Below are 26,884 nucleotides of genomic sequence, written 5' to 3'. Positions count from 1 at the left end.
TCTGCTCCTACAGTGCAGTGGTCATTCCCTTTTAAAAATACAGTATCACAATTCATCTGATTGGAATCAATACATTACCATAGAAGAGTCTATATTGTATACAGTATATAGCATAGATAAAACTAGTTCATTAATGGACATGTGCATTGATTCTATTTTGTACCCATAGCATTTTCACTATTTGGTTCTATAGATCTTATATTACTTGATACGTTGATCTAAAGGCTCAGATTCAAGCAAATTCCACCAAAATCCATCTCACTTGACCGGTTGATGAGTCCTTTTGGTCTGAGATGACTTATTCTTCTTTGTCTTCTTCTCTTTTCCGCTTGTTCTCCTATTCTTCCTCTCTAAATCTAACTCCCTTTTGGTCGTTTCCTCTTTTGTTGTTCTACATTTTGATGCCAGCGTATAGTTCATCTATCTGAGACCTGAAGTGTTGCCGGAGTTCCACTCTCTTGGCCTTCAGGGTCGGGGTGAGCAGGCCATTCTGCACCGAGAAGAGCTCCGTGTGGATGCAGAGGTCTTTCACCTGGACACACACACACACACACACACACACACACACAAAGCAGATAGGTTCTCTTATACCTTCTTTACATCAAAATGACCTCTTATATGCAGGTTTTCAAACACAGGTAAAAAGTGTGTGGTAAACCCCCCAAAAATAGGCCATTGACACTATCACCTTGCCTCTTAACACTTTACAGCTACTCCCCCGGAGCAGGCGCTTCAGTGGATAAACTGACTGTCACAGGCTGCAGGCTGGCCTGCATTTATATAGCGCTATATGGACGGAAAAGGGGGGGGTGGTCTGTTTTATTTTTTCTAAGGCTTTTTTTAAGGCAGAATTTTTTAAGCTTTCAGTTATTCTACGGTGTTAATTATGTATTGTTATTATTGTTATTTAATAAAAAAGTAACGTATTAAAAAATAACAGCTTGTGTTATTGTATTTTTTTCTCATAATAATAGGCTCGGAGTCCGAATCCGAGACAAAGAAGACACACAATTCAGACAGGAAAACTAACGTTGAATGAATAAAGAAATATCCTAAACAAATAAATTAAAAAATCAGACTACCGGTATGTAGCTTTTTTTTTAGCAATGGGCCAGCGGACAAATGATGAGTTGTATATTTAGTAGAGAGGGAGTTCCACCGCACGTCAGTTGGGTAGGCAAGTCTGGTGCGTCACAGGAACGGGACAGCAGCAATTAAAGAAGGAAGGATTCACTGGAGCAGCTCGAACACTTCAATGCCTTTTTAATATGTGCAGAGTACAAGACTAACGTTTCCATATCAGAGTCTGGTGAAGACGTAATATCAAAACGTTAGTCCTGGCAACAAAAACTTTTTCTTTTATATCCGAATACCAAATTTGGAAACCGAATACCTACCCAACAAACGATTATCCGAATATTCGGGTACAGCCCTAGAAATTGAGTGCGTGAACCGCACACAATTTCTAGTACAGCAATAGTGATCTGGCCACTAGGCCGAACTGTCTAGAAATGTATGACATCTACTCTCTTGACTTGCACCCCATTTACACCTGTTTTTTAAATGCAACCATTATCCAGATAACCTATCCGGATACAGGTCGCATTTAAAAACCAGGTGTAAATGGGGTGTTATAGACCAGCGGTTTTCAAAGTGTGGGGCGCGCCTCCCCTGGGGGGTGCGAGACAACTTGAAGGGAGGCGCAGCATGAGGTGGGAAAATCGGAGAGAATGGCTGCGCAGCCTCCACTGCACGAATCAGCCGGGGGCGGAGCTCCTGCAGTCTGGCTAGCTGATGTGACCTGTCAGAGAAGAAATCTGCAGTTCCAGGGAGAAGGAAATCGTGATTTTTTTAAATGCGTCTTTCACAATTCCGATCGCGGCAGTTCTTTATATGTACATCAAACACATATACGGTGCAGTCAAAAGTTTGAACACACCGTCCCATTCACTTAAAGAGAAAGTGTATCCAAACGTTTGACTAGTACTGTATGCTAATGTTTTTGTATCTGTTGAGGAGCTATTTCTGACCAATTTTACAACATTTATGTCCTTATGGGGCTGGGGATCTGTCTGTCCGTACTGGCCAGCCTGCAGCACACAGTCCATAGGGGTTGAACATGCAAAGAATGCAACATTTACACGCAGCTGTCTATATGTTCCCTGAGGGGAGGCTCACTCTCCCACACTTTGAAAACCCCTGCTATAGACGCTTAGGCCCCTAGTGGCCACGCCTTAAAAATGGAAGAATAATGCTGTCTTGTGCAGAGGAACATAGTTCGTATATTGTGCTACACGAATAAAGCTTGACTTGATTGACAGACAGACTGCTGTACCTGTTCGAAGGACTTGAGGCCTCCTTCCTTGCCCAGCCGCAGAATGTCCTCCAAGATGGCTGCCTTCACTTCCTATACAGACGGGGAACAGGACAGGAGGATACCTCAGCATGATGATGTCACTAGGTTTGCATCAGTTACATCCCTGAAGTTGATACCTTAAATGTATTCTGAGTAGGGCTAGGTATATGAAACTTCGATACTTTTAAGGCACCGACCAAATAACATTGGTAATACCAGTATCGATTCACGTCCCAAATTTTTATGCCAAATTTTGATACCATTTTCCCCGCGAGGTGTCTTAAATGCAGCATATGAGCGCGAGGTTATGTCCCCCCTGCACCTTGTCAACAGACAGTGGTCAAGGTCCCCCAAAGATCGTTATACTAGTCTGTATAATTAAGCCTTATAGAGTATTACCGCTCTGCCACAGAGTTCCAGGTAGCTGCCCTCCAGTCCCAGGGTCTTCTTAGCCCAGCCAGACAGGAAGTCAGGGTCAGGAACCACCACTGCCACCAGACACGCCTGGAGATAAGGACAATACACAAATAATTTATAATAACAAATACAACAGGGATTTTTAGAATGCTTAAACTGTTATATCACATAGTGTAGTTCGGAATTTGTTTAATCAACAAATTCTCCTCTTCATATGTAAGGAGCATTTCTTCACGAAAAAAATGTGTAGACCTTTGTTGTTGTTCCTGTTATGTTATTTTGTCATTTTGTGTTGTCTTCTTTTTATGATGCAGCTGTATGTAGCACTGTTGTCCAAGACAAATTTCCTCTCGGGGACAATAAAGTATATCCTGATCCTGATCCTGAACACCTACCTGCAAACTGTCTCCATGCACGAAGATCTGTGCCAATGCATCGCTCCTTGTGTAAATATTCTCTATCTTCTCTGGGGCGATGTACTCCCCCTGCGCCAGCTTAAAGATGTGCTTCTTCCTGTCCACGATCTTCAGCGTACCGTTCTGCACAGGCGCACGCACGCACGCACACACACACAACACACACACACACACACACACACACACACATGCACGCACGTGAAATCAAGGATTTCAAGGACCCATGGGAACCCTGTGAAATGAACTCTAACGAACTGAGGCTGAAATGAACTCACCGGCAGCCATTTCCCAATGTCTCCAGTATGAACCCACCCGTCCGCATCGATGGTCTCCTGCGTCTTCTCTGGGTCTTTCAAATAACCCTTGAACACGTTAGGACCCTTCACACACACCTGCACACGCGCGCACACACACACGCACCCACGAACACGCGCACGAACGTGCGCACACACACACACAAACACACACACACACACACAGTTATTATGAATGACATTATGCTTATCATGTCAGCAGCAATGTTTACTTGACTAGGCATCTGGCGCGCTCGATTCCTTGTCGCCCGCCCTGCAGCTCGCCAAGCCGGCCCTGCAGCTCACATACGCAGCTCGGCTGCTGCTCTATTGTCATGAGCATAAGCAGTGCACAATTGCTCAAATTTGCATCATGACATCACTCACTGATGACATCACAATGACGTCACAATGTCTATGACATCATCAGTGATGTCATAATGCGCGAGTGCAACCAAAAACCACAATGCTCAAGTGACATGATGTCACAATGCCTATGACATCATCAGTGCCTATGACATCATCAGTGGGACAAAAGTTTAAACAGAGAACAGACAGAGATTGATCACTTGCTCCCTTTTCTAAATATTATATATATATATATATATATATATATATATATATATATATATATATATATATATATATATATATATATATATATAAGAGATGGTGTGTGTGTGTGTGTGTGTGTGTGTGTGTGTGTGTGCGCGCGTGTGTGCATGCATGTTTCACCTCTCCCTCTCCGTTAGCAGCCAGGTAGTTCATCTCTGCCACATCCACCAGTTTGACCATGTTACAGGGCAGAGGAGCACCAACATGACCTGGTAAGATCAGGGTAAGCTTAGTTAGGGGTAAAGCTAACTAGTCAGTTAGTCCACCATTTTAACTGAGGTCAACAATATGATTTGGTAAAATAAAAGGAATTTAAGGTTAATGAAGCCAATAATGAAACCAATAATATTACTTAACTTAGGGTCAGATTTAGATATTCAGATTAGTTTCAATTTAAACTGCACACAAATCAGACTCCAGATATTTTCCAGACTAGGAGAGGATCAGAAACATTATGTTTATTTTATCCAAGTTGGAACATAACTGATAACTAGTGTGTTTTACCCGCACTCCAGTCCCCGGGCATGGTCATGGTGCATCCCGCGGTACACTCTGTTTGTCCATAGCCTTCATAGAACTAAGATAGAGATAAAGTATAATTATCATTATTGATGGAACACTGTAACCTGACGCTGCCAGATGGGGGTGGTTTTACCTCGCGAGAGAATCCAGCTGGCTTGCAAGGTTAGGAACACTGTGATGTACACACTAAAACTAATAGTGAAAAAGGATAGGGAATGTCATATTATAAGATCATTAGTAGGGCATCTTTGTAGTGCAGCGGTAGATTCCCTGCCTACCAACACGAGGGTTGCAGGTTCAAGCCCCTGTGTAAAAAATAAAATACAAATACAGATATAGCCGCAAGCGGCAGTAGTCGTAGTAGTAAGAGTAGTAGTGGTGGTGGTAGCAGCAGCAGTAGTAGTGGTAGTAGCAGTAGAACTGATGACATCACAATTGCTTGAGTGACATCACTGATGACATCATCATTGAGTGCTTGAGTGAAATCACTGGTGACATCACCAAATCTAATACATAAGTGATATCAGTGATTTATTTGACGACATTGGGCCACATATTGGCCAAAAGGTAAAATGGGCTGTTATATCGCCCAAATCTGCTAGATTGGTGTCATTTTGTTTCTGACTGGGTGACATTTCCAACCTATGTGCAAAGTTTGGCTGCTGTGGGGCTTATGGTTTCTGAGATGCATATAATGCTGTTTTAGCAGAGAATAACAATAGGGTTCCACGCACTACATGTTTGGACCCCTAATAAATACTAAAACTACAGGACAGATGGGATAAACTCACAACATTTTGAGAGGACAGGGAAAGCTGTGTGTGTATGTGTGTGTGTGTGTGTGTGTGTGTGTGTGTGTGTGTGTGTGTGTGTGTGTGGTACTTACCTGACAGCCTAATGCAGCTCTCAGGAAGGTGAGGACCGTCGGAGAGATGGGAGCAGCTCCTGTTACCATGACACGAATGTTACCTCCAAGGCTGGCCTGTAGAGGGCAGCACACTACATTACTACTTATTTAGAAGGAAATGGGTATTTCCCTGCATCACAAATGTTAAAAGAGAACTTAACTGAAAAACAACACTGATTTATTTTGCACATGATCTCACACATCCGAAAACTGTAAACAGTTTTGCAGTCATTAATTTAGTTTGACAGTTATTGAGAGTTGATTTGAGTTATTTAACATTGATGCCAGTGATGTCATTCATGCACAAATGACATAACTGGCATCAACTTTACTCAGAAACAAAAACTGGTTGACATCCAATCCCCACTGACTAGTCTGTCATCATAGCCACTTTCAGCTATGAACTCTGGATATGTTTGTCTGTGTTGAGAATGTCCGCTTTCCAGGCATTTGCCTTTTTAACAGCATCTTTATAATCTGCCCGGTCGTTAGCCCAAAGGCACGGGAGCATGTCATTGTGTTTATTACGTTTTCGACAAATATGTGATCTTCTTCCATTGTTAATTCAACTAGCTAGCTAACTAGTGGCTTCAGAAATTGCGGTAGGAGAGAAAAATGTTTTGGTTGTCATGACAACGGTGCCGACGATGGGGTCAAAGTTGAATCCAGATGAAGTCTTGACGATGGTCGCAACGTTCATCGCAACGATGGCATATCGCCCGTCACTGGAAGTATAAACACTTGTCGTTATCACCGACGATGGAATGTGATCATGGTCGGTCGCAACGACTATAAATCGCTGGACTCTAAACTGCCCTTAATGTCTGGATATCTTCAGAAGTTCACTGCCTGTCTGAAAAGGGCTCATGTGTGCCACATAGACTGGCATGTAGAGGGCATCACAAGACATTCATTTTGTGGCAGGACATATTAGAGTGACATACTGAGTTACGACTGGGCTGTTGCTTTTATGTACCTGGACGTGCCTGAAGATGAGTCGATCCCAGATGCTGTCTCTCCTGACAATGCCACTCATCATCTCTGCCTTCTTCCTCCTGTAGGCAAATCCCAGCAGCCAGCGCTTCAGCGAGGTGTTGGCCTCCCCAAAGATCTACATATACACAGACCCATGCACACGCTCATCATCGTCATCATCACCATCATTGTCATCATCTACAGCACTTTTCTGGACACAGACACACAGCCTTAGAGTGCATTCATGCTATGTTTAGGTTCTGGCAACGAAGACTCGGGCTTCACACTGAACATTGATCTGTTCCAAAGAGATAAAGGTGTCAAATGTCACCTTCGTCCATTTCAAATGAATGCAATGTTGTTTTGAAGGATGTGGAGCTGTTTCCATAAGCCAGTGGACATTTTACATAATCAATTACATGAATCCCAATTCATGGAAGAGAGTCATTCAAAACCAACAAATTATTCAATGATCACACTCTGCTAGCAGAGAGACAGCAGAGATGCGTTTCATCTTCTGGTTTTAAAATGCCAGAATTATTTTCACAATTACCTCCATATGGCAAAAAAGCAGTAGCCTGGTGGAAAAAAAACGTGATCACGTGACCACACATTCTGTTTCGCTCTCTCAAGCCAGACGGTCTCTTCTACATAAGGTGAATAGACCTTTACAGTGTATTGAGGCATTGTAAACTGGTTAGTCAGTCTATAGACCTTTACAGTGTATTGAGGCATTGTAAACTGGTTAGTCAGTCTATAGACCTTTACAGTGTATTGAGGCATTGTAAACTGGTTAGTCAGTCTATAGACCTTTACAGTGTATTGAGGCATTGTGAACTGGTTAGTCAGCCTATAGACCTTTACAGTGTATTGAGGCATTGTGAACTGGTTAGTCAGTCTATAGACCTTCACAGTGTATTGAGGCATTGTAAACTGGTTAGTAAGTCTATAGACCTTTACAGTGTAGTGAGGTATTGTAAACTGGTTAGTAAGTCTATAGACCTTTACAGTGTAGTGAGGCATTGTAAACTGGTTAGTCAGCCTATAGACCTTCAGAGTGTATTGAGGCATTGTAAACTGGTTAGTCAGTCTATAGACCTTCACAGTGTATTGAGGCATTGTAAACTGGTTAGTCAGTCTATAGGGCTCACACCTACCTTATCAAACATCCTGTTTAAGAGTCTGGGTACTACAGGGAAGAAAGTAGGCTTCAATGTGGTCAGGTCATCCATCAGCAGACGAATGTCTCCCTGGAAATAACCAATTCTGGCTCCCTGCACCAACATCACCCACTGTCAGCCAGACCAGCCAGAGACACAGCGAGACATATGCGAGAGAGAGAGAGAGAGAGAGAGAGAGAGAGAGACACACACACACACACACACACACACACACACACACACACACACACACACAGACAGACAGACAGAGAGAGGGTGAGAGAGAGACAGAGTGTGTGAGAGAGAGAGACCGAGTGAGAGAGAGAGAGACAGAGACAGAGAGTGAGAGACAGAGAGAGGCAGAGACAGAGAGAGTGAGAGAGATACATGTTTACATGTTGCATTGTGGGGAAATGGGGCTTGACAGTTCCAGGTGAGGATAGGGTTTGAAAGGTCTGGGAAGTGGACACATCTTTAAAAATGGAGGAGGATAGTTTAGCAGGCAGAATCAGAAAAAACAAACAGGGTTTCAGCCTCTGGCAGAGCTGCCTTCTATAATGCTCTGAGGTTAGCTTCAGCAGAAAAGTACAAATAATGCATTAAAAATGCAATTTTCCAACTTTTTGCCATGCTCTCAATCCAAAATCCAGCTCTTCTTTTGACTGGAACAACAAACCTTGAGGCTCTTTTTAGGGATGCACCGATATGGAAATGTTGGCCAATACAATAACCGATGTTAACATTGCTGTTATCGCTGATAACTGATATTTACCTATGTTATTCACTGATATGATTGCATATGTATCATGACGTCAAGTCAAGTCAAGTCAAGTTTATTTATATAGCCCTAATTCACAAGCATGTCTCAGAGGGCTTCACAGAAAGTATGTCTAGCTGATTCTAGCTAACACACAGTAACAAGAATATACAGAATAAAGATAACATTTGAACAATGCTGACGTGCATCCCAAGCTCTTTTGACAAGCAGCTTTGTGGGAATATTCAGTATGAGCTTGTGCCTTCCCAATATGTATGATGCCTGCAAAGGCCTTATTTTGGAATCTACTAATAAGAATGAGAAGTGTCCGTGTGTGTGTGTGTGCGTGTGTGCGTGTGCGTGTGCATGTGCGTGTGCGTGTGCGTGTGTGTGTGTGAGCAGAATTTTGTGCGGCCACAGCTATGCCATGTTACGTGCGATAGGGCTGAAACTTTCACGAAGTGTAAAGAGCACCTGTGTGGGTGACATGAGGGAGCCGGATTTTCTAATTAGGTAATTAATTGCCCTAATTACCTCCCACAGGGCCACTAGTTTGGGAAATATGATTTAAACTAGAGAGAACTGTAGAGAATCCTCTCCAACTCTTTTTGATGCTACTGTACAACAGTGTGGGGAAAGAAGGAAGGAAGAGAGGAAGGGAGGAAGGAACATACCTGTACTACTCTCTCCATCATATGAGCCAACGGAAGGTAGGATATATGGACATCACTGGGACGCAACGGACAGTGGGACTAAAATACAGACACACACACACACACACACACACACACACACACACACACACCGTACGTAAGGGAGGTAAGGGTGTGAATGTGAATGTTTGTACCTCCACCACCCTCTCAAACATGTGTGCCAGAGGCAGAAAAGACATCAAGACATCTTGTGAAGTGGTCGGAGCATAAGACTGGAGAGAAGAGGAGGTGACGGAGTTTAGTCATCAGCATTATCATGTTGATTTTTCCATCTTTGTCTTGTATTATTATTATTTATATTTTCCTTCAATTATACTACATTTTCTTTTTTCCTGTTCTTAATTGACTTGCCTGGTTAAATAAAGGTTATTATTGCTATTATTTCCTGGTTTGCTCACGTTGTTTGAGAAGATGCTGCGTACTTGAATTCCCTCTGATGAAGTTAATTATCTTCATTGTTTTGTCCTCTTTCAGATCCTCACTTAGTTTGGCACGTTGCACGCTTTGGAGTTATTGTCCGACAAAACCAGCCAGCGGAAAAAGCAACAATCTCCCTTCATGGAGGAAGCTCCATAAAACACATCCAGCCTGGTGCCTCAAAGCGGTGCAACAAACATCTTTCCCTCCACGCGCTGTCACGCGGACTTGTGACAGACAGTCACTCAAAGCTGAAGGATTTCTTCCACCAAAAGCTGCGGTAAACGCATACCAATCACTTCTCCTGTCAGTTAGATTAGTAATCTGCTTTGTGAACACTCACATAATAGTGTAAATTTCAGCCTGCAAATATGCCCCAAGAACTCCACACATGGAGTAACAGAACTCCACACATGAAGTAACAGAACTCCACACATGGAGTAACAGAACTCCACACATGGAGTAACAGAACTCCACACATGGAGTAACAGAACTCCACACATGGAGTAACAGGAAGCACCCGCCCCCCCGGGCAAGATGAGTATGTGACCGGCCCCCCTCCTCTCTCCCTCACATCCACGGCACAAAAAGGTATTTTTCTCAGCTCTCTGGCGAGAGACGGGCATTCTCTGTGAAAACGACCTACATTCAAGTGTCCATAACTAAAGGAAGAAGGAAGAAGGCAGAAACAAACTTTTCCCCCCATGAAAGTAGAGGCTCTCTTCTATCTTTTGAGATATTCTGTGTTCTGTGGGTCCCGGAAGATCACTGAAAATGCTCAGAAACCCTGGCGCTGGCTGGCGACTTCTCCTTTGAAACTCTGGCGGGGAATGAGTTAATTTTAGGAGCAACATTCTTAATTCTCACCAGACCCCTGTTTTCCGGACAGCCTGACGAGATAGACTTGACTGGCATGGGAATACCCAGCTTTCAAGGCGGCCGTTTTTCTGGCCTCTGGGTATGACTAAGCTGCATGCCTTGTGTAATGGTAATGTGTTCTTTTGCAACAGTGTCGTTGCAATGAGGCATACAGGTTCAGCATTACTGAAAGTCAGCAGGATGAATGCATAACTTATCAGTGCATTCTGCAGGTTTCCCACATCAACTTTCCACTGTAGGCTATTTGAGAATGACATTACAGTATTGCTTGCCATTGATGGACAACATGGCAGCTGCCCAAAAGTGAGGAAAAAATATCTCACCCCCTGGTGGCTGGCTGCAGGCGGCAAATTAAAATAACATAAATTTGGTAAGAAAGTGAAAATATTAAACAATAATATGATCATTTGGATTAAATGTTTTTATTTGTTTGTTTGTTTGTTTTTATATGTCTTTCTCCCTCCATCATCTCTTCCTCTGTCCCTCGTGTCTTTCTTTCTATTGAACCTCATCTAATGGGGATGCAAAATGGTACAAAACCTTGTTCTTGTTTTACTCTATACACCCTTTAGTTCTTATCCCTCCATTCCCTTGCTCCTTTCCACAGTCATTCTGCTGAAGGCATAACAACAGAAGTTACTGTATTAATAGTTGTAGTATAGCAGTATATATATAGCAGTTAATCATTGTATAGTATACGGTAGTTATAATGTAACAGTACAGTATAAAGGTAGTGCCTTACCTCAGTGATCCTGATGAAGGCTGAACAGTTGGACACAAGGTTCCCATGCGTCAACATGGCTCCCTTTGGATTGCCTACGCACGCACACACACACACACACACACACACACACACACACACACACACAGACACACACACAATTTATTTATGGTATGTCCACATAGTTACAAGATACAAAGGACATAAACACTTAACACATAAACACACAGACATTAGGAGTTAGTCAGTTACAAAAGTGCTTAGTTGGCGACCACATTGTTGCAAAAATACAGGATCATAACACAGGATGATAGTAGTAGCGGATGTAAACATAACAAACAGTAACCACTTCTTGGATATAAAAAAACAACACCTCCTCCATATTGAGCGGCTACCAATAATAGCAGATATTGAACAATACCTTGCTACAGTAACTGCTCGGTCCTTCTCTTAGGGAGACCAGCCATCTGAAGGCCTCTCACAACCAGCTTATGATCATTACATGACCAAGGCTAACAAATATTGAAAACTAAAAGTTTACACCTGTAACCTAGCTGTGAAATTGTCTGTTCCAGCTGTTGATATTTCAGCATCTTGGTTAGAAAGGCCTCCCCTAGGCTCTGGTCAAAGGTACAGCCAACCTCTAGAAGAAACACCTCTCTACGATCAACATAGTGTTAGCTGAGATATTAGAGAACACATCTGACATCTGTCACTACACAGATTTTAACATGCTTGGCTTCACAGTGGAATGTTTGTAAAGCAAAATAGATATCTGAAAATAAAAGTGATATCTTTTGATATCAAAGTCACTATTCTGTCGTGTAAATGTAAAGCCCTTTGTCTGCATGGCAACCATTTAAGATGTGAGACATGGTTTCAGTTCTCTGTTCATGACCATGGTGTATACCAGGGGTGGGCAATTATTTTTTCCTGGGGGGCCACATGAGAAACGCAGACTGTTGAAGGGGGCCAGAAAATATGAACATGTCACGTCACCTGTGTATGGTGCAAGAGTGTGTGTGTGCATGTGTCACCTGTGGTTCATTGATGAAAGAGTGTATGGTGTAAGAGTGTGTGTGTGCATGTGTCACCTGTGTTTCATTGATGAAAGAGTGTATGGTGTAAGAGTGTGTGTGTGCATGTGTCACCTGTGGTTCATTGATGAAAGAGTGTATGGTGTAAGAGCATGTGTGTGTGTGCATGTGTCACCTGTGGTTCATTGATGAAAGAGTGTATGGTGTAAGAGTGTGTGTGTGCATGTGTCACCTGTGTTTCATTGATGAAAGAGTGTATGGTGTAAGAGTGTGTGTGTGCATGTGTCACCTGTGTTTCATTGATGAAAGAGTGTATGGTGTAAGAGTGTGTGTGTGCATGTGTCACCTGTGGTTCATTGATGAAAGAGTGTATGGTGTAAGAGCATGTGTGTGTGTGCATGTGTCACCTGTGGTTCATTGATGAAAGAGTGTATGGTGTAAGAGTGTGTGTGTGCATGTGTCATCTGTGGTTCATTGATGAAAGAGTGTATGGTGTAAGAGCATGTGTGTGTGTGCATGTGTCACCTGTGGTTCATTGATGAAAGAGTGTATGGTGTAAGAGTGTGTGTGTGCATGTGTCACCTGTGGTTCATTGATGAAAGAGTGTATGGTGTAAGAGTGTGTGTGTGTGTGCATGTGTCACCTGTGGTTCATTGATGAAAGAGTGTATGGTGTAAGAGTGTGTGTGTGCATGTGTCACCTGTGGTTCATTGATGAAAGAGTGTATGGTGTAAGAGCATGTGTGTGTGTGCATGTGTCACCTGTGGTTCATTGATGAAAGAGTGTATGGTGTAAGAGCGTGTGTGTCATTGTGTCACCTGTGGTTCATTGATGAAAGAGTGTATGGTGTAAGAGCATGTGTGTGTGCATGTGTCACATGTGGTTCATTGATGAAAGAGTGTATGGTGTAAGAGTGTGTGTGTGCATGTGTCACCTGTGGTTCATTGATGAAAGAGTGTATGGTGTAAGAGCGTGTGTGTCATTGTGTCACCTGTGGTTCATTGATGAAAGAGTGTATGGTGTAAGAGTGTGTGTGTGCATGTGTCACCTGTGGTTCATTGATGAAAGAGTGTATGGTGTAAGAGCGTGTGTGTCATTGTGTCACCTGTGGTTCATTGATGAAAGAGTGTATGGTGTAAGAGCATGTGTGTGTGTGCATGTGTCACCTGTGGTTCATTGATGAAAGAGTGTATGGTGTAAGAGCGTGTGTGTCATTGTGTCACCTGTGGTTCCGCTGGTGAAGCAGATGACCGCCAAGTCCTCAGGTAGTGGAGCCTGGAAGGGAGGGAGTGTAAATGGCCAAACTCTGCGAGGTAACAGATGGCATCATCATCATATCAACTACCAATCAGGGTTGTTCCTGGCTCAAAATGATGCGGATGTGGTACAGTACGGTTCTCAACTGGTCTAGCCTCACTTCCCAAATGTCTTTCTTTTTTTGGGGGCGGTATATGCTTTTTGAAGAAGTTTAATTTGGTGATGCTCATCAAATAAGAATCTAAATTGAACTGTATGAAATATGAAATAAAAATGCTGAATTCTCTTGAATAAAATAAAAAGGCAGACTTAATCTTGAATTACAGGTAGGCTATGCTTTTAAGTGCATGGTTTTTGCAACAACAAAAATGCATCGGATTAGCATAAAGTGGCCATGTCTGTAAAAGGGAGACGCATGGTTACCCATAGAGCCCATTCTCATTCAGGTATCTTGAAGTGAGAGGTCAAGGGACCTCTGGCCATGCAAATTTTCCCCTGTTATTTAGCCCCGTTCCTGACAAGATATAACTTGTTTGGTACCAATGAATACCTTCACTCTAGCTTTAAAAATGAGCCCACTACAGCCTCTGAAATACAGTAACGTCAGCCATGGAAGCCGGTGTCCACAAGGAGTAGAATAACTCCTTCTTTCATGCACACAACCCACTCAAAACAGCACCGTGACCCACTTTTGGGTCACGACCCACCAGTTGAGAACCCCTGTACTAGAGCCTCGTCCGATATGGGATTTTTGAGACGATACTGATTTTAGTGGGGGGACATTCACAGCTTACTGGTAGGCGGACAATATAGTGATTATTTTGAGTTGGAATGAAAACAGTTGATTGTGCACTGATTTGACTATGCAAAGGAACTCAGAAGGCTGCTTTTTTAAACAAATAACTTTATTAAAGAATATTTAACATTAAATTGTCAACACATCGGCTTACTGCCGCAAATACAAATGACAGAAATCAACAGAGTGCAACTCTTGTTAGAAAATAGTGTTTTCCATGAAGACACCTGTCAAGAGTTTTGTCAAGAGCTGGAGGTGGCACCAAATCTGACGGAGGTAACCGCCTCCGAATTCTCTATGCAGGAAAACCCAACCGATTGGAGAGAGCGAAATCAACAAGTTACCAACATTACTCACCACTGGCTGCTGATGGTTGGCCTTGCCGATCGCCTGTAGAGAGAAGCAGAGGACCTTGGTGAGGACAGGGTGGATGGATAGGAGAGGACAAGGAAAGAAAGAGAGAAAACTAGGAAGATATGGACACAAGAAAACAGAAACAAGCAAGAAAGAAAGGAAGATACATACGGCAAATTGCACTTGAACACACAACAAATACTATAGCCGACAGTCAACTAGCATGTAGCTGTGTTGTGCTTGAGACCTAGGACTGCGGATATACAAACCATTGTTATGATACATACATGAAACAAAGCAGGGTTTGCCTACCATTTTCACACCGCTTAGAGTAGACGGTTCCGTAACATAGCTACTTTTTTTTTTTTTTTTTTATGATTTATTTATGGGATTTTTCAAGTTTACACCAACAAAACACGTACATCACAACACAACACACAGCTTCACAGTTACAACAAAACAACAATACAATACAGAGAGAAAAGTAAATAAATATCAAATAAAATAAACAAGGGGGGGGGGTACACAAAATTAAGGATAAAAAGAGGTCAGTAGAAGTAGCTTATTCAGAGGTCAGATACTGTAGCTCAGGGTCAAGACAAGATCAAGAGGGATCAGAGGTTCATCAGTCCGGGGCTGGCGGGATAATTTGGATGCCCTTTATATATTCTGAAAAAGGCTGCCAGATTTTATAGTACTTGTGCAGGGAGCCTCGTAGGGTATGCTTAATTTTCTCCAACTGCATAAAATGCAGCACGTCCCCCACCCACCGAGAATGAGTGGGAGCGTAGGGACCCTTCCAATTCATTAGAATTGATCGCCTCGCTAGAAGAGTTAGAAACGCCACAAAGTCTAAGAAGTATTTGGGCAAAGTCCCAGCTGGCAGGACTCCGAACAGTGCAGCAATTGGAGATGGCTCAATGGGCACCGAAGTGACCTTAGACAAAGTATCAAAAACAGCTTCCCAGTAGGAAGAGAGAGAGGGACACAGCCAAAACATATGACAAAGATCTGCAGGAGCTTGCCGACATTTGTTACACGTGGGATCAATGTCAGGAAAAATCCTCGCCAGCTTACACTTAGACCAGTGCACCCTATTGACCACCTTACATTGCAACACCCCATGTCTGGCACATAAGGAAGAGTGGTGAACTCTGTAAAGAATCTCATCCCAGGTCTCATTATCTAATTCTTCTCCCAATTCCTGTGACCAGATTGTACATAATGCGAAGGATTCAGGGGACTGTAGCATGGATATCTCATTATATAAACGTGTAATGACACCTTTTTGAATCGGATCTTGTTGTAAAAGCAAATCAATGGGAGAAATAGAAGGAATGGCAGGAAACCTTGAGAAATGTTTGCGGACAAAATCACGAACTTGCAGGTACCTGAAGAAGTGGGCTTTTGGAAGCTCATATATATTTACCAAATCATTAAATGAAGCAAATATGCCATCGACATATAGGTCACTAATTGTGGAGATTCCCTGACTGTGCCACAAATTGTAGGCCCTGTCCAGTACAGAGGGAGGGAAAAGCGGGTTGGCACGGACAGGGGATGACAGGGGAGGGGAGGTGAGCCCATGATGACGTGCAAATTGGTGCCAGATTTTGACACTGTTCTTCACCATAATATTCTTAATAAATTTGGCTAATGGTGGCAGGGAGGGTGAGCACAAAAGAGCCGACAATGAGGCTGGAGCGCAGGAAGCAGATTCCATACATAGCCACGCAGGAGTGGGATCCATAACATAGCTACTTCTAATCGAGAATAATATGTCTGGTCAGCCCCTTGGTCTTTTGCTTGTGGAAGAAGAAAGGAAGAGATGGAGGCGGAAAAATAAGGAGAACCCACTCAAGCGGCTTTATCGAAGGCCATGTCGTGAAAATATCCGTGCATTGGAATGATCAGAAGAACGTTTTGTGCATGCCCTCTCTTCTCTTGCACTGATTCAAAGTACCAGCCAATCAGAGAGTGAGTTCTCTCACTGACGGCACGACGCCGATTCAAAATGCTGAATCGGGGGGGTCTGGGTAGTGTAGAGGTGAAAGCACTCGCCTACCACCGCGGAGACCGGGGTTCAATCCTAGGTGGCAGTACCTTTGGCTTTGTCAGACGTTCCTACAGAGAAACAATTGACCGTGTCTGTGGGTGGGAAGTCCTGGTCGCTACACTAGCGCCCCCTCTGGTAGGTCAGGGCACCTGGTCGGGGGGGAGGAGAACAGGGGAATAGCGTGCGTCCTCACACTCGCCATGTCCTGCCAGTGAAACTCCTCGATGTCAGGTGAAAAGAAGCAGCTGGAGACTGCACATGTATCAGAGGAAGCATGTCCTAGTCTACAACTCTCCGCAGATCGGCAGAGGGGGTGGAGTAATGACCAGGACAGCAGGGGGAATTGGCCAAGTACAATTGGGGATAACAAACAAAAAGGAAGCTAGAAAACCCAAGTGCTGACCTCCATCTCCTCCAGGCTGAGGATCTGGATCCCAGCCTGGCGCCCCCTGTTGGCCAGCTCCGTACTGGGCGTCTCCATTAGTATGATGGTCTTCACTGAGTGTTGCGTGTTCTCCACACAGTCCAGTACCAGGCTGGCCTTCACAGCCACGTCACACACTATGGTGGAGATGGTGGCTGCAGCAACACACACGCACGCACGCACACGCACACGCACACGCACACACACACACACACACACACACACCGGGTCAAAAAAAGACACACACCTCCTCTAAACCAAGCCCCAACCTCCGCTTCCGAAAAATGAAGCCAAGTACCAAAAACAACAGTTCCTCCAATGGCCACTTGGGGCTGGCTGCAAAAGCGAGTCATTCCCCATGTAAAAATGCAAAAATCAACATGTTTACAGTCTGGTTAAGAAAAAAACAGTTTTGGTCTCTATAGGGCTGTCCTCGACTCAGAATTCTGCCAGTCGACGAATATTCGACTATTCTATATAAAAAAAAGTATAGAATATCATTATTATCGTTATCGTTATTCTATATCAGAATATTAGAATATTTTGACCACATTGTCAATGCAACAGAGTGATGGGGACATATTTTTTGACCATTTAAAAATCAATAAGAGACTGTATGATCATGCAAGATTTGAATTGCCGAAGTCGGGCTTTTATTGAATTAATTTTTCTGAATAATGAGACAGGCAGGACGCGTGTATTTCTTTTTTAAATTAATTAATACATTTTTTATTTCACCTTTTAAACATTAAAACATGGAGCCTACATGAATAAACAAATGAAATGGCGTAAAAAGACATTGCCGCTGCTTTGAAATGACATCTCCAATGCCTAGGGCTAGGCTATACTGTACAGTTCTTTAGCCTATTTCTCAAAAACTGATAGGCCTACTGTAAATAAATATAAACAAGAATAAATTAACAAATGAAATTAGGATTTGGATTTAAATGAGAGAGAAAAAACTACTGCTCGAATTGAAGAATCTCTGTCGACTCACGGGTCTCTCGACTGATGGTTCGACTATTCGACTTTTAGAGGACAGCCCTAGGTCTCTATAGCTAATTTCACCATTCATGACAACTGTATGGGGGTGAATTTCAATATAATTCAACTGTTTATACAGTCTATGGCTGCAAAAAGAAGGAAAATGACCTGACTTCTGGCTTCATTTATGACCTTAGTAAACACTTTGCTAATGAGTTTATGTTCTCAATCACTACTTTCAAGTCTTTTTCAAAACAGCATGATATTCATTTAGGAAATGATGGTCCCATTTAGAATAAAATAGATGATGAACCAGACTATGTTTTGTGTGATTGTGTGATTGACAGCTCGCCTGTCCAGTGATCACGCATCTCGCCGATCACGGACCAATACTGTCTGGCTCAAAAACAAACAAGATGGCGACGGTCAAAATGCCAAACTCGAGGCTTCAAAACGGGAGTGCAGAAACCAATGGGTGACGTCACGGTGCCTACGTCCATATTTTATAGTCTCTGATCTCTAAACACATTATAATAATTGAAATAGAAGGCATGAAATCAAGTGTTGTTGTTGTCGTGGTCGTTGTGATTTACCTTTGTCTATAATGTAGTTGATGGCTTCTGTCCCCAGCGTGTCGTAGAGAGGAACTGCCACCAGGGAGTAGGTGTAACAGGCCAGCTCACTGATGGTCCACTACACACGCACGCACACACACACACACCACACCAAAGAGAGAATGTGCTCTAATTGGTGGTTTGATGGATTTTAACACATTTTAATGCTGTTAATGACAGTATATTAAGGAACCCGCCAACATTTTGGGAGATTCGCCTAGTGCTAGCCTATACCAGGGGTCACCAAATACACAATCCAACAATGCGAAATTGCGAGACATTGTAATTTTCAAACAAATACATAGCTGGAACTACTTTCCTGACAAAACTGCTGGGCGTAGTGACTGCACACTAGCCTAGGTAAACCCAGCCCCCACGTGACCTGCTCTCTCAGTTCCCAGTCACATAGTGACTGAGAACAGGTCTGAGAGCAGGTCACGTGGGGGATGGGTTTACCCAGGCTAACTGCACACAGGGCCTCAAAAGCCCCATGGCATCTAAGGTTACTTCTGTCAACAAAACAAAACAGTTAATTGGCGACAAGAATGACTGATACTAATCCTGGGGTAATGGGGGTAGGCTAGCTACTAGTACCAATGACTACCATTCATTGTACTAACTGCTAAGCTAAGTATCTGGAGGGGCGGATCGCTATTTCTCTACCACACGCACAGAGAAGAGAAGAATCTATCTTCTCATCTTACTATCGAGAAGATGGCAAATAGGATAGAATAATGAATAGAATCTCCCAAAATGTTGGTGGGTTCCTTTAAAGATGAACTGAAAGCAAGGGAACCTAAGTGGCGCGTGGGTCGGAGACGTTTCAGAGTCTGAAAACAAATCTTGTCTGAGATGATAGGGTTGAGAGGTGGGCCATAATAGCGTGTCGTCGATTTGATTTGACAATTCTGGGGACTTGATTTGGCGTTGGCCAATCCTGCCGTGTTATGCCCCCAAATTGAGTGGGATTCAGCGTGTTGTGGTGCTACAGATCCGCAGAGTGAGAGTACCAGGCAGCCAGCTGCTGCCGTGTGGAGTGGAGCAGACAATCCGATGCATGAGTGCTGCCTGACCGCCTGCAATCTCTGAGGGGTGACCCCTTAGGTTAACGTTATCCTGGAATGCGAGTTTAACGAGCCAGTTACATTTCTTTGCATTCTTAGACATTACCGTTTGCTTTATTTTGTATGTTACATACAATTGGCCAAGTTATTAGTTAGATAGTTTATGGGCTAGAAATTCTGCCAGGTTACAGACACTTGGCGCCATTTTCTCCTTAATTTCGAGGAGAAAATTCTCCTGAAATGAAGATTGACTGACAGCTGCCATGTCGTGATATGATTTGTTGAAATTCAACCAATGAAATGGGGTAGAAATATTGATATAAATTATATAGTACTATGTGACATCAGCAAACTGTATAGGTGCACAGAATACCCAGGTATTTGAACTAAAATAAAAAATAAAATCATTTTTGGGTTCAGCTCGTCTTTAAAGAGATAATGTTTTATTTGAGACTACTGTGTAAAGGAACTGAAACAAAATAGGTTTAACAGTTCAGCTCTGAAATAGTCTGCTACAAACACACATACAGATCAAGTAAATTTTTCAAGAGATATGAAAAGCGATCCATTTATTGAATATAAATTTCAATTTTCGAAGTACTTTTGGCAACCGGAAGCTTTCATTGTCCATAGCTGCGATGTGATTTCAAGCTGAAAAAGCTGGTTTCTCAATTTAAACAGTTAATGAAGGATCTTGAGGCAACAAATGAGCTGTCTTTATATTTAGTTAAGACTGAAGTTAGATTTAATTTTTTTTTTTTTTTTTGGGCCATTTTTGCCTTTATTGGATAGGACAGTAGGCAGACAGGAAAGGTGGGGAGAGAGAGGGGATGACATGCAGCAAAGGACCATGGGTCAGATTCGAGCCTGGGTCGGCCGCGTGAAGGACTAAGCCTTTGTGGTATGTGCCCACCGGGATGCCCTGAAGTTAGATTTAACTAAGTTGCTGCCTGATTGAGCACTTGTATAGAAACAAATGACTGTGCCTTCTATTATATGACAGTGTTGTGTTGTTTGTCACAGCTGTGATGGCCGGGTCCCTATTGAAAAAAGAGATTATTGATTTCAATAGGGATTAACATGGTTAAATAAAAATTAAACATTAAAACTACATGACTGAAAATCCTAAACTGACAGGCTGCACTTTAACCTCATCGTCACTGTGTACCAAAGTAATAGAGGATGGTGTGTGTGTGTGTGTGTGTGTGTGTGTGTGTGTGCGTGCGTGCACGTACCTCTGGTCTGTTCTGGGAGAATATGCCGACGTAAGGGTCTGTTGTCTTTGAGTGTCCTTTGTGAAGAAATGCTGAACCCAGATTCTCGGCTTTCTCCAAAACCTAAAGCACACACGGAAGTTAGTGCTGCAAAATTACAATGAATTAGTCATTTGGCAGACACTTTTGTTGTTTTGTTGTTTGTTGTCTGGGCTATCGGTGAGCGTCTCTAGTCTTTGCGGTGCGTCCCGCACTGGCACTAATCGGCGGCTTTTTGGGCCGATAATTGAACATGTTGAATGGGCGTCGGGCCATCAGTGAGAGAAGTCGGCATCAGGCCGTTAGTGATTGGCTGGTCAGCTGGTTAAGCGAAGCAGTGCAGGAGAAGAGAAGGCACGCACAAAACTCTCTGCTCATTTTCCAACTTCATCTAATCTGATCATCCCAATACAGAGACATTTTCACACCGTGTCTTTGGGAAAGCCCCTTGAGCCTGTCGCTGCATGAGATCACGCATTTAGTGCAGTTTCTCCTTATTTCTCTGGCCTTCACCTCTTCCTTTCTTCCACAAGCAAAACACCAGACAAGGGCTGACAACACCAATGCCATTTACAATTCTTTATCAGACATATTTAGATTTAGTATGTTTAGCATTAGTAGCTATATTATTAGTAGCTATATTAGGAAACCATCTAAGTGGTGACAAACTTTCTTTCTTTCAACCTAGTTTCATCCTAGATTTGACGCAGGCCCGGTTGGCCATAGTATAAGCGGGGTGTTCAAGTGCAACTTTTTGGCTCCGAAAAAAGTGCCGCAGCAGTCTGCCTTCATTGCCGTTGCCCTGGTGTGTAGCCCCCTTTAGAGCCTTGTTGTGGAGGCAGCACCACACGCCGCTCCTTGGCAGGGCATAGTGAGCGGGAGGGAGTGTAGACCTGAATGAGGGAGTTCAGGTAGGACGTTTTTTTTTTAAACTACATAAACTGAGCGTCATTGAAACTAGCTATGATTTACAGTCTAAACAAGATGTACTGTCACTATCTATTACAGTCAAAATGTCATTGTGAAGGGAGGTACGGTGGTGCAGTGGTAAGCGCTATCGCCTCACAGCTCGAAGGTCGTGGGTTCGATTCCCACCTGGGACGATGTGAACGCTGAAGGAATGCGTGCCCGTCCGCATGTCCTCGAGTGCCCACTCCTGTGTGGAGTTTGCATGTTCTCCCCGTGCCTCCCGGGGGTTTCCTTCATATAGGAACCCCCTTCACCAAAAAACATGCAATATCCTGGTTGCTAATGTGGTTCCTCCTCTGGTCGTTAAGGGCGCCTGTTCAGAGGGAGGGGAACTGGTTGGAATGGCGTGAACCTCCCACGTGCTATGTCCTACCGGTGAAGCTTCCTCTGTCAGGTGAAAAGAAGCGGCTGGCTAACTGCCCATGTCTCGGAGGAAGCATGGAGCCAGTTTCGGCTCTCCCCAGATCGGCAGAGGGTGGAGTAGCAACCAGGATAAAGAAATTACGTTAGCACTAATGGGGGATAAAAATGGGATAAAAAACCGGTGGGGAGGGGTGTCATTGTGTATTTATATGGGGAGCCAATTATGGTGGCATGAAGTCCAACCTGTTTGTATGGCATCCATTCATACGGCTGTTTGGGTTTCCTTGAGCCCAGACAGGGACCATTATCTGGAGGGTGAGAGGGAGGCAAAGAAAAAAATTAAGACAGAAAGAATGAAAGAAGTTTATAGTGGCGACAATTACCAGAATCAACCTCCCAATGATGCTATTTGCACAAAGACATTAGATTTCATTGATTATAATCACTGCTTTCAACTTCTTTCTGAGTCTTGTGAAGTTAAATGAGCCTGAGGTCAGCTGTTTTAATTTTAATCGCTCACTTTCACTCTTTTGCAGGAATACAGGTTGCTTAAATGCTCTCTAATGCACTCTAAATCAAGGGATCCACTTTCAATTTACCAACCTGTTCCTGCCTTGTGTTACATGTCTAGCATGTCACTGTATTCATTATTTTTTACTTTGGTATTATTATATCACGTTAAAAGAAACGCCAAATGTGTTTTATTTCGAAATTCAGTTAGAACAGGAAATGGTGGTGGTTGAGGCTGTCTAGCTTGACACGAAAAAGACATGAAGTGGGGGAGTTAGACAGAAACGTGTGTAAAGAATGCTGCTGAGGTTGTTGGAGTTATAATAATAAATAATAAAAGAACACTCAGCCACAAAGAAAACGTTTCAAGCTTCGTTACTCTAAGAAGAAAAGAAAAGGTCCCTTCCCTATTATTAAACAGCGTCATGACTTACGTTAGGGTCTGTGCTCGTACCGAGCGCATTTGCGTGAGCATCAAACTGACGGTGAAAAACGTTTGCTTGTCACAAAATAACACTTGTTTGATTGACGAGTTATTTGAGGGAATGTAATTATGCTATCAATCACATTCCCTAACCTGTTGCTCTTTGAACAAGTCTGGATGTTTGTTGGCGTACGGCCAAGCCGGACGCGTGCGCCTCCGCACTCTTAAACATCGTTTACAGACGAGCTATATATTGTCCGTCCTCTTACTGTCAGCAACACAACGTAAGCAAAAATAATTCCATATTTTTCGCCCTCTGGGCAGGTTTGTTGTGTTGAAGCTAAGCACTGAATCCAAATATGGAATTATTTTTGAGTGAGTACAGTAGCGGGGTGTCTCTCTCCTTTGAGAGAGCCTGGTGACGCGAGGTTACCGGATGCTTAGATGGTTTTAACAAGAATGATTATGATTGGTTGTTCGCTGTGCATGCACAAAGAGGCTACCCCTAAAGTGAGAGTTTAGTTTGCCTTTGACATCGCGCGTCCTGCGATGTGATTATTGCGCATGCGCACATCGCGATGACGATGTGTAAACGATATATCGTGCAGCCCTAATACAAAGTGGGTTGATAAGCGGCAAAGCCTCCCTTTAATCCTCGGCAGTTTTTTAATGTATGTAATGGCTGTCTTTGTAGAAGCAGTGTTATTTGTGTTTTAAATTGTCAAATAAAACTGTCTGACTTATTACATGTTTAAACGGTATGTATGGCTATTAACCGACTTAAAAAAAAGTGCATCCTCCTTTTCTATGGATCAGCCTCTCTTGGATGTAAATATGTATAGGCTACCATACTATACTATATTGATAAGATACTATTTGCTGTAGTGCCAATGTGCAAAACAATAATACTACTAGGCTCTTGAATAGTCATATAATGATATTACAGTGTTGATGACTTACTGGAGACTCGGGCCCCTCTGAGGAAGAACTCGTACATGGTTTTGGCATCGTCATAGAAATGAGTCATGTGACCGTCTCTGTCCAGCAGAACTGACCGTCGAGCAAACTCTCCTCCCTGTTTGGAAAAAGAAACAGTCAATTAAAATATACTGTATATATATATCAGGTTTTCCTGTGGACATTATGTTGTATGCAAAATGTGTATGAAGAGGTGAGAAAGTGGAAAACCTGGCAGTTACCAACCATGCTACTGTCCCATCAAAACATTGTAATGTTTTGTAAGAACAAAGCCTCTACTTTCATGGGGGGGGGGGGGGGGGGCAGTTTGTTTCTGCCTTCTTTCGTTCTTTAGTTATCGACACTTGAATGTAGGTCGTTTTCACCAAAAACGCCTGTCGCTCACCAGGAAGCCGAGATACATGCCTGTTTGTCCAGCGAAGCGAGTGAGAAATTCACCCAGCACGGAGAGTGTACGGGGCGGGTCACACTCTCATGTTCTCCGTGGGTCTAGTGCTTCGTGGGACTCGATGTGTGGAGGTCTGGGGGCATATTTGATGGCTGAAATTTACACTATGTGAGGGTTCACAAAGCGGATTACTAATCTAAGTGACAGGTGAAGTGATTTGTGTGCGTTTACCATGCTTCTAGTGAAAGAAATCCTCCAGTGTTGAGTGACACGCCGAGCCCGGGGGTAAACATGTCCTTGCACCGCATTAAGGCCAGGCTGGACGTGTTTTATGTGGTGCCTCCATGAAGGGAGATCGATGCTGAACACGCTCGCTGGTTTTGTGGGGCAATAACTCTGGCTAGCGGAGGAATATATGAGTATGGTAGGTACCACTTCATGAGGTGGCCAAGAGTGCCACCTATCGCATGGCGGTGAAAAGACGGGTTGACGTATGGAATGAGTTCATTTGATTAACTTTTAAGACGCTAGGGCCAAGGAAACCTACTCAAAAGCATTGTTTTTTAAAAACACACAGGCCACAAAGGGAAAATCAGCCCATTTCTTTGATCTTTCAGCTCCTGAAAGGCTGACTTTTAGGAGGTGCAAGGTTTGAAAATTGACAGCCTGGGACACACACACACACACACACACACACACGCACACGCACACATGCACGCCCGCCCGCACGCACACACACGCACACACACACACACACACACACACACACACACACATACACACACACACACACACACACACACACACACACACACACACACACATTCCTGTTTGCTATTATTAATACATGACTAGTGTTACGACAGTGTGTTGTGGTGTCACCTAACCTGACATAATAGCTAACCTGTTCTGCCGACTGTAACCCTACCTAATGTTATATAAATCCAATTGAACGTGTACATGTAGGGCACTGCAATCCTAGCCTGGGTTGTGCCTGTGTAGACATTTGTTGGTAAATCTGAACTCCTTACTAGAACACTACTTACTAAACTAGGCTACATCTAGTGTCCACTAGCTGCTGGACAGCTAGAGGACACTGCTGTCACTTCAGGCCTGTCAGGGAAAGAAGTGAGCAGTGTGCAGCCCTTACAAGTTATGAACAGGTTTGTGGCCTGGGGCAGCAGCTCCCAATCTTTTCCAGCTCAGGGCCCACTTGAAAATCTCAAAACTTTTCGCGGCCCACCTCCGACCACTTGTTATTTTCCACAGTCACTAACACAGCATCTGAAACATGTCGCAGCATTTACAGTGTTCAAGTTTTCAAGGAGCTGTCCATCAGCAAGGGTTTTTTAAATGAATGTAAAAAAAAGTGTAATGATTTGGCGGCTCACTTGCAATACCTCTGCCGACCACCAGAGGTTGGAAATCGCTATCCTAGGGTGTAGTTCAGTGGACGACACTGGTTTGAAGCCCAGTAAATGTTTAGAGCCTTTATTTATCTAGTGTCTGTTGACTGAGCATTGTGCTGTTTTCCAGCAACACCCTGCTTCACACATTCACACCTGCCCAGTGCAAACAGACGCTGAGCAGCTCCACTAGAGCAACTGTGCCTTGCTCAAGGGCACTAACAGTAGTGAAGAGACTTTCACTTTCCCGGACAATTTGGGGATTCAAACCAGTTACTTCACCTCAGCAGTGCAGTAAACACACTTTTTATTTTGCTTTTTTTGCTTTTTTAATGGTCTACTTTTTAACTCACCTGAACCTCGACCGACTGCATGCGGAGGTCACAGATTGGTGGGAGTGGCTTGGGCCGCGTTGCCAGGTAGTAGGTTGTCATGGCAGCCATCGCCCCCATGCTGACCAGCGCGGGGGTGGAGAGACTCCGGACGTACTGGCGGACTTCGTCCAGATCTGGCATCCGCAGCCTCCGCAACAACTCCTGGCCCAGCATGCTATCTGCTGATGGGGTGGAGCTGGCTGAGGACGGAGCGTACGCGTGTGCTTGGAGGTGTGTGTGTGTAGAGGTGTGTGTGTGTGAGAGTGTAGAGGTGTGTATAGGTGGGGTGGTAGGATAGGGTGTGTGTGGCAGAAGTAAACGTGCCTGGATGTGTGTTTGGTGCCTGTTGGGTCAGTGGCAGTAAAGTGGTTGAGATAGGGGTGCGTTTGAAAACACTTAGCACTTTACATTAAGTGGGCCCTGAGGTAAGGTGAAGTGAAGGTGAATGCCCTGAGGTAAAGAGTGTGTGTAATGGTAAGGAGTGT

The 26,884-nt window shown here is 43.6% G+C and overlaps 1 protein-coding gene across 1 annotated transcript; it reads right to left on the bottom strand.

Moving 5' to 3' along the window:
* Window positions 1-391: 391 nt before the first annotated feature.
* LOC310790675 (long-chain-fatty-acid--CoA ligase 1-like) lies at window positions 392-26,573 on the bottom strand (the record flags this gene model as incomplete). The annotated part of the gene is made up of 20 exons (XM_083652406.1): window positions 392-532; window positions 2,336-2,407; window positions 2,756-2,860; window positions 3,169-3,312; window positions 3,465-3,581; window positions 4,218-4,306; window positions 4,602-4,674; window positions 5,506-5,601; window positions 6,503-6,637; window positions 7,659-7,793; window positions 9,093-9,170; window positions 11,170-11,243; window positions 13,409-13,460; window positions 14,596-14,628; window positions 17,052-17,227; window positions 18,650-18,749; window positions 20,970-21,071; window positions 22,563-22,627; window positions 24,214-24,328; window positions 26,379-26,573. 20 exons carry the CDS (start codon window positions 26,571-26,573, stop codon window positions 392-394), a joined length of 2,097 nt encoding a protein of 698 aa, XP_083508532.1.
* Window positions 26,574-26,884: the final 311 nt, after the last annotated feature.

The sequence above is a fragment of the Poromitra crassiceps genome (assembly GCF_964638095.1).
Source record: "Poromitra crassiceps genome assembly, chromosome: 15".
NCBI classification, from domain to species: domain Eukaryota; kingdom Metazoa; phylum Chordata; class Actinopteri; order Beryciformes; family Melamphaidae; genus Poromitra; species Poromitra crassiceps.
Note: the sequence above shows the minus strand (reverse complement) of the source record. Positions and strands in the feature narration are given on the sequence as shown.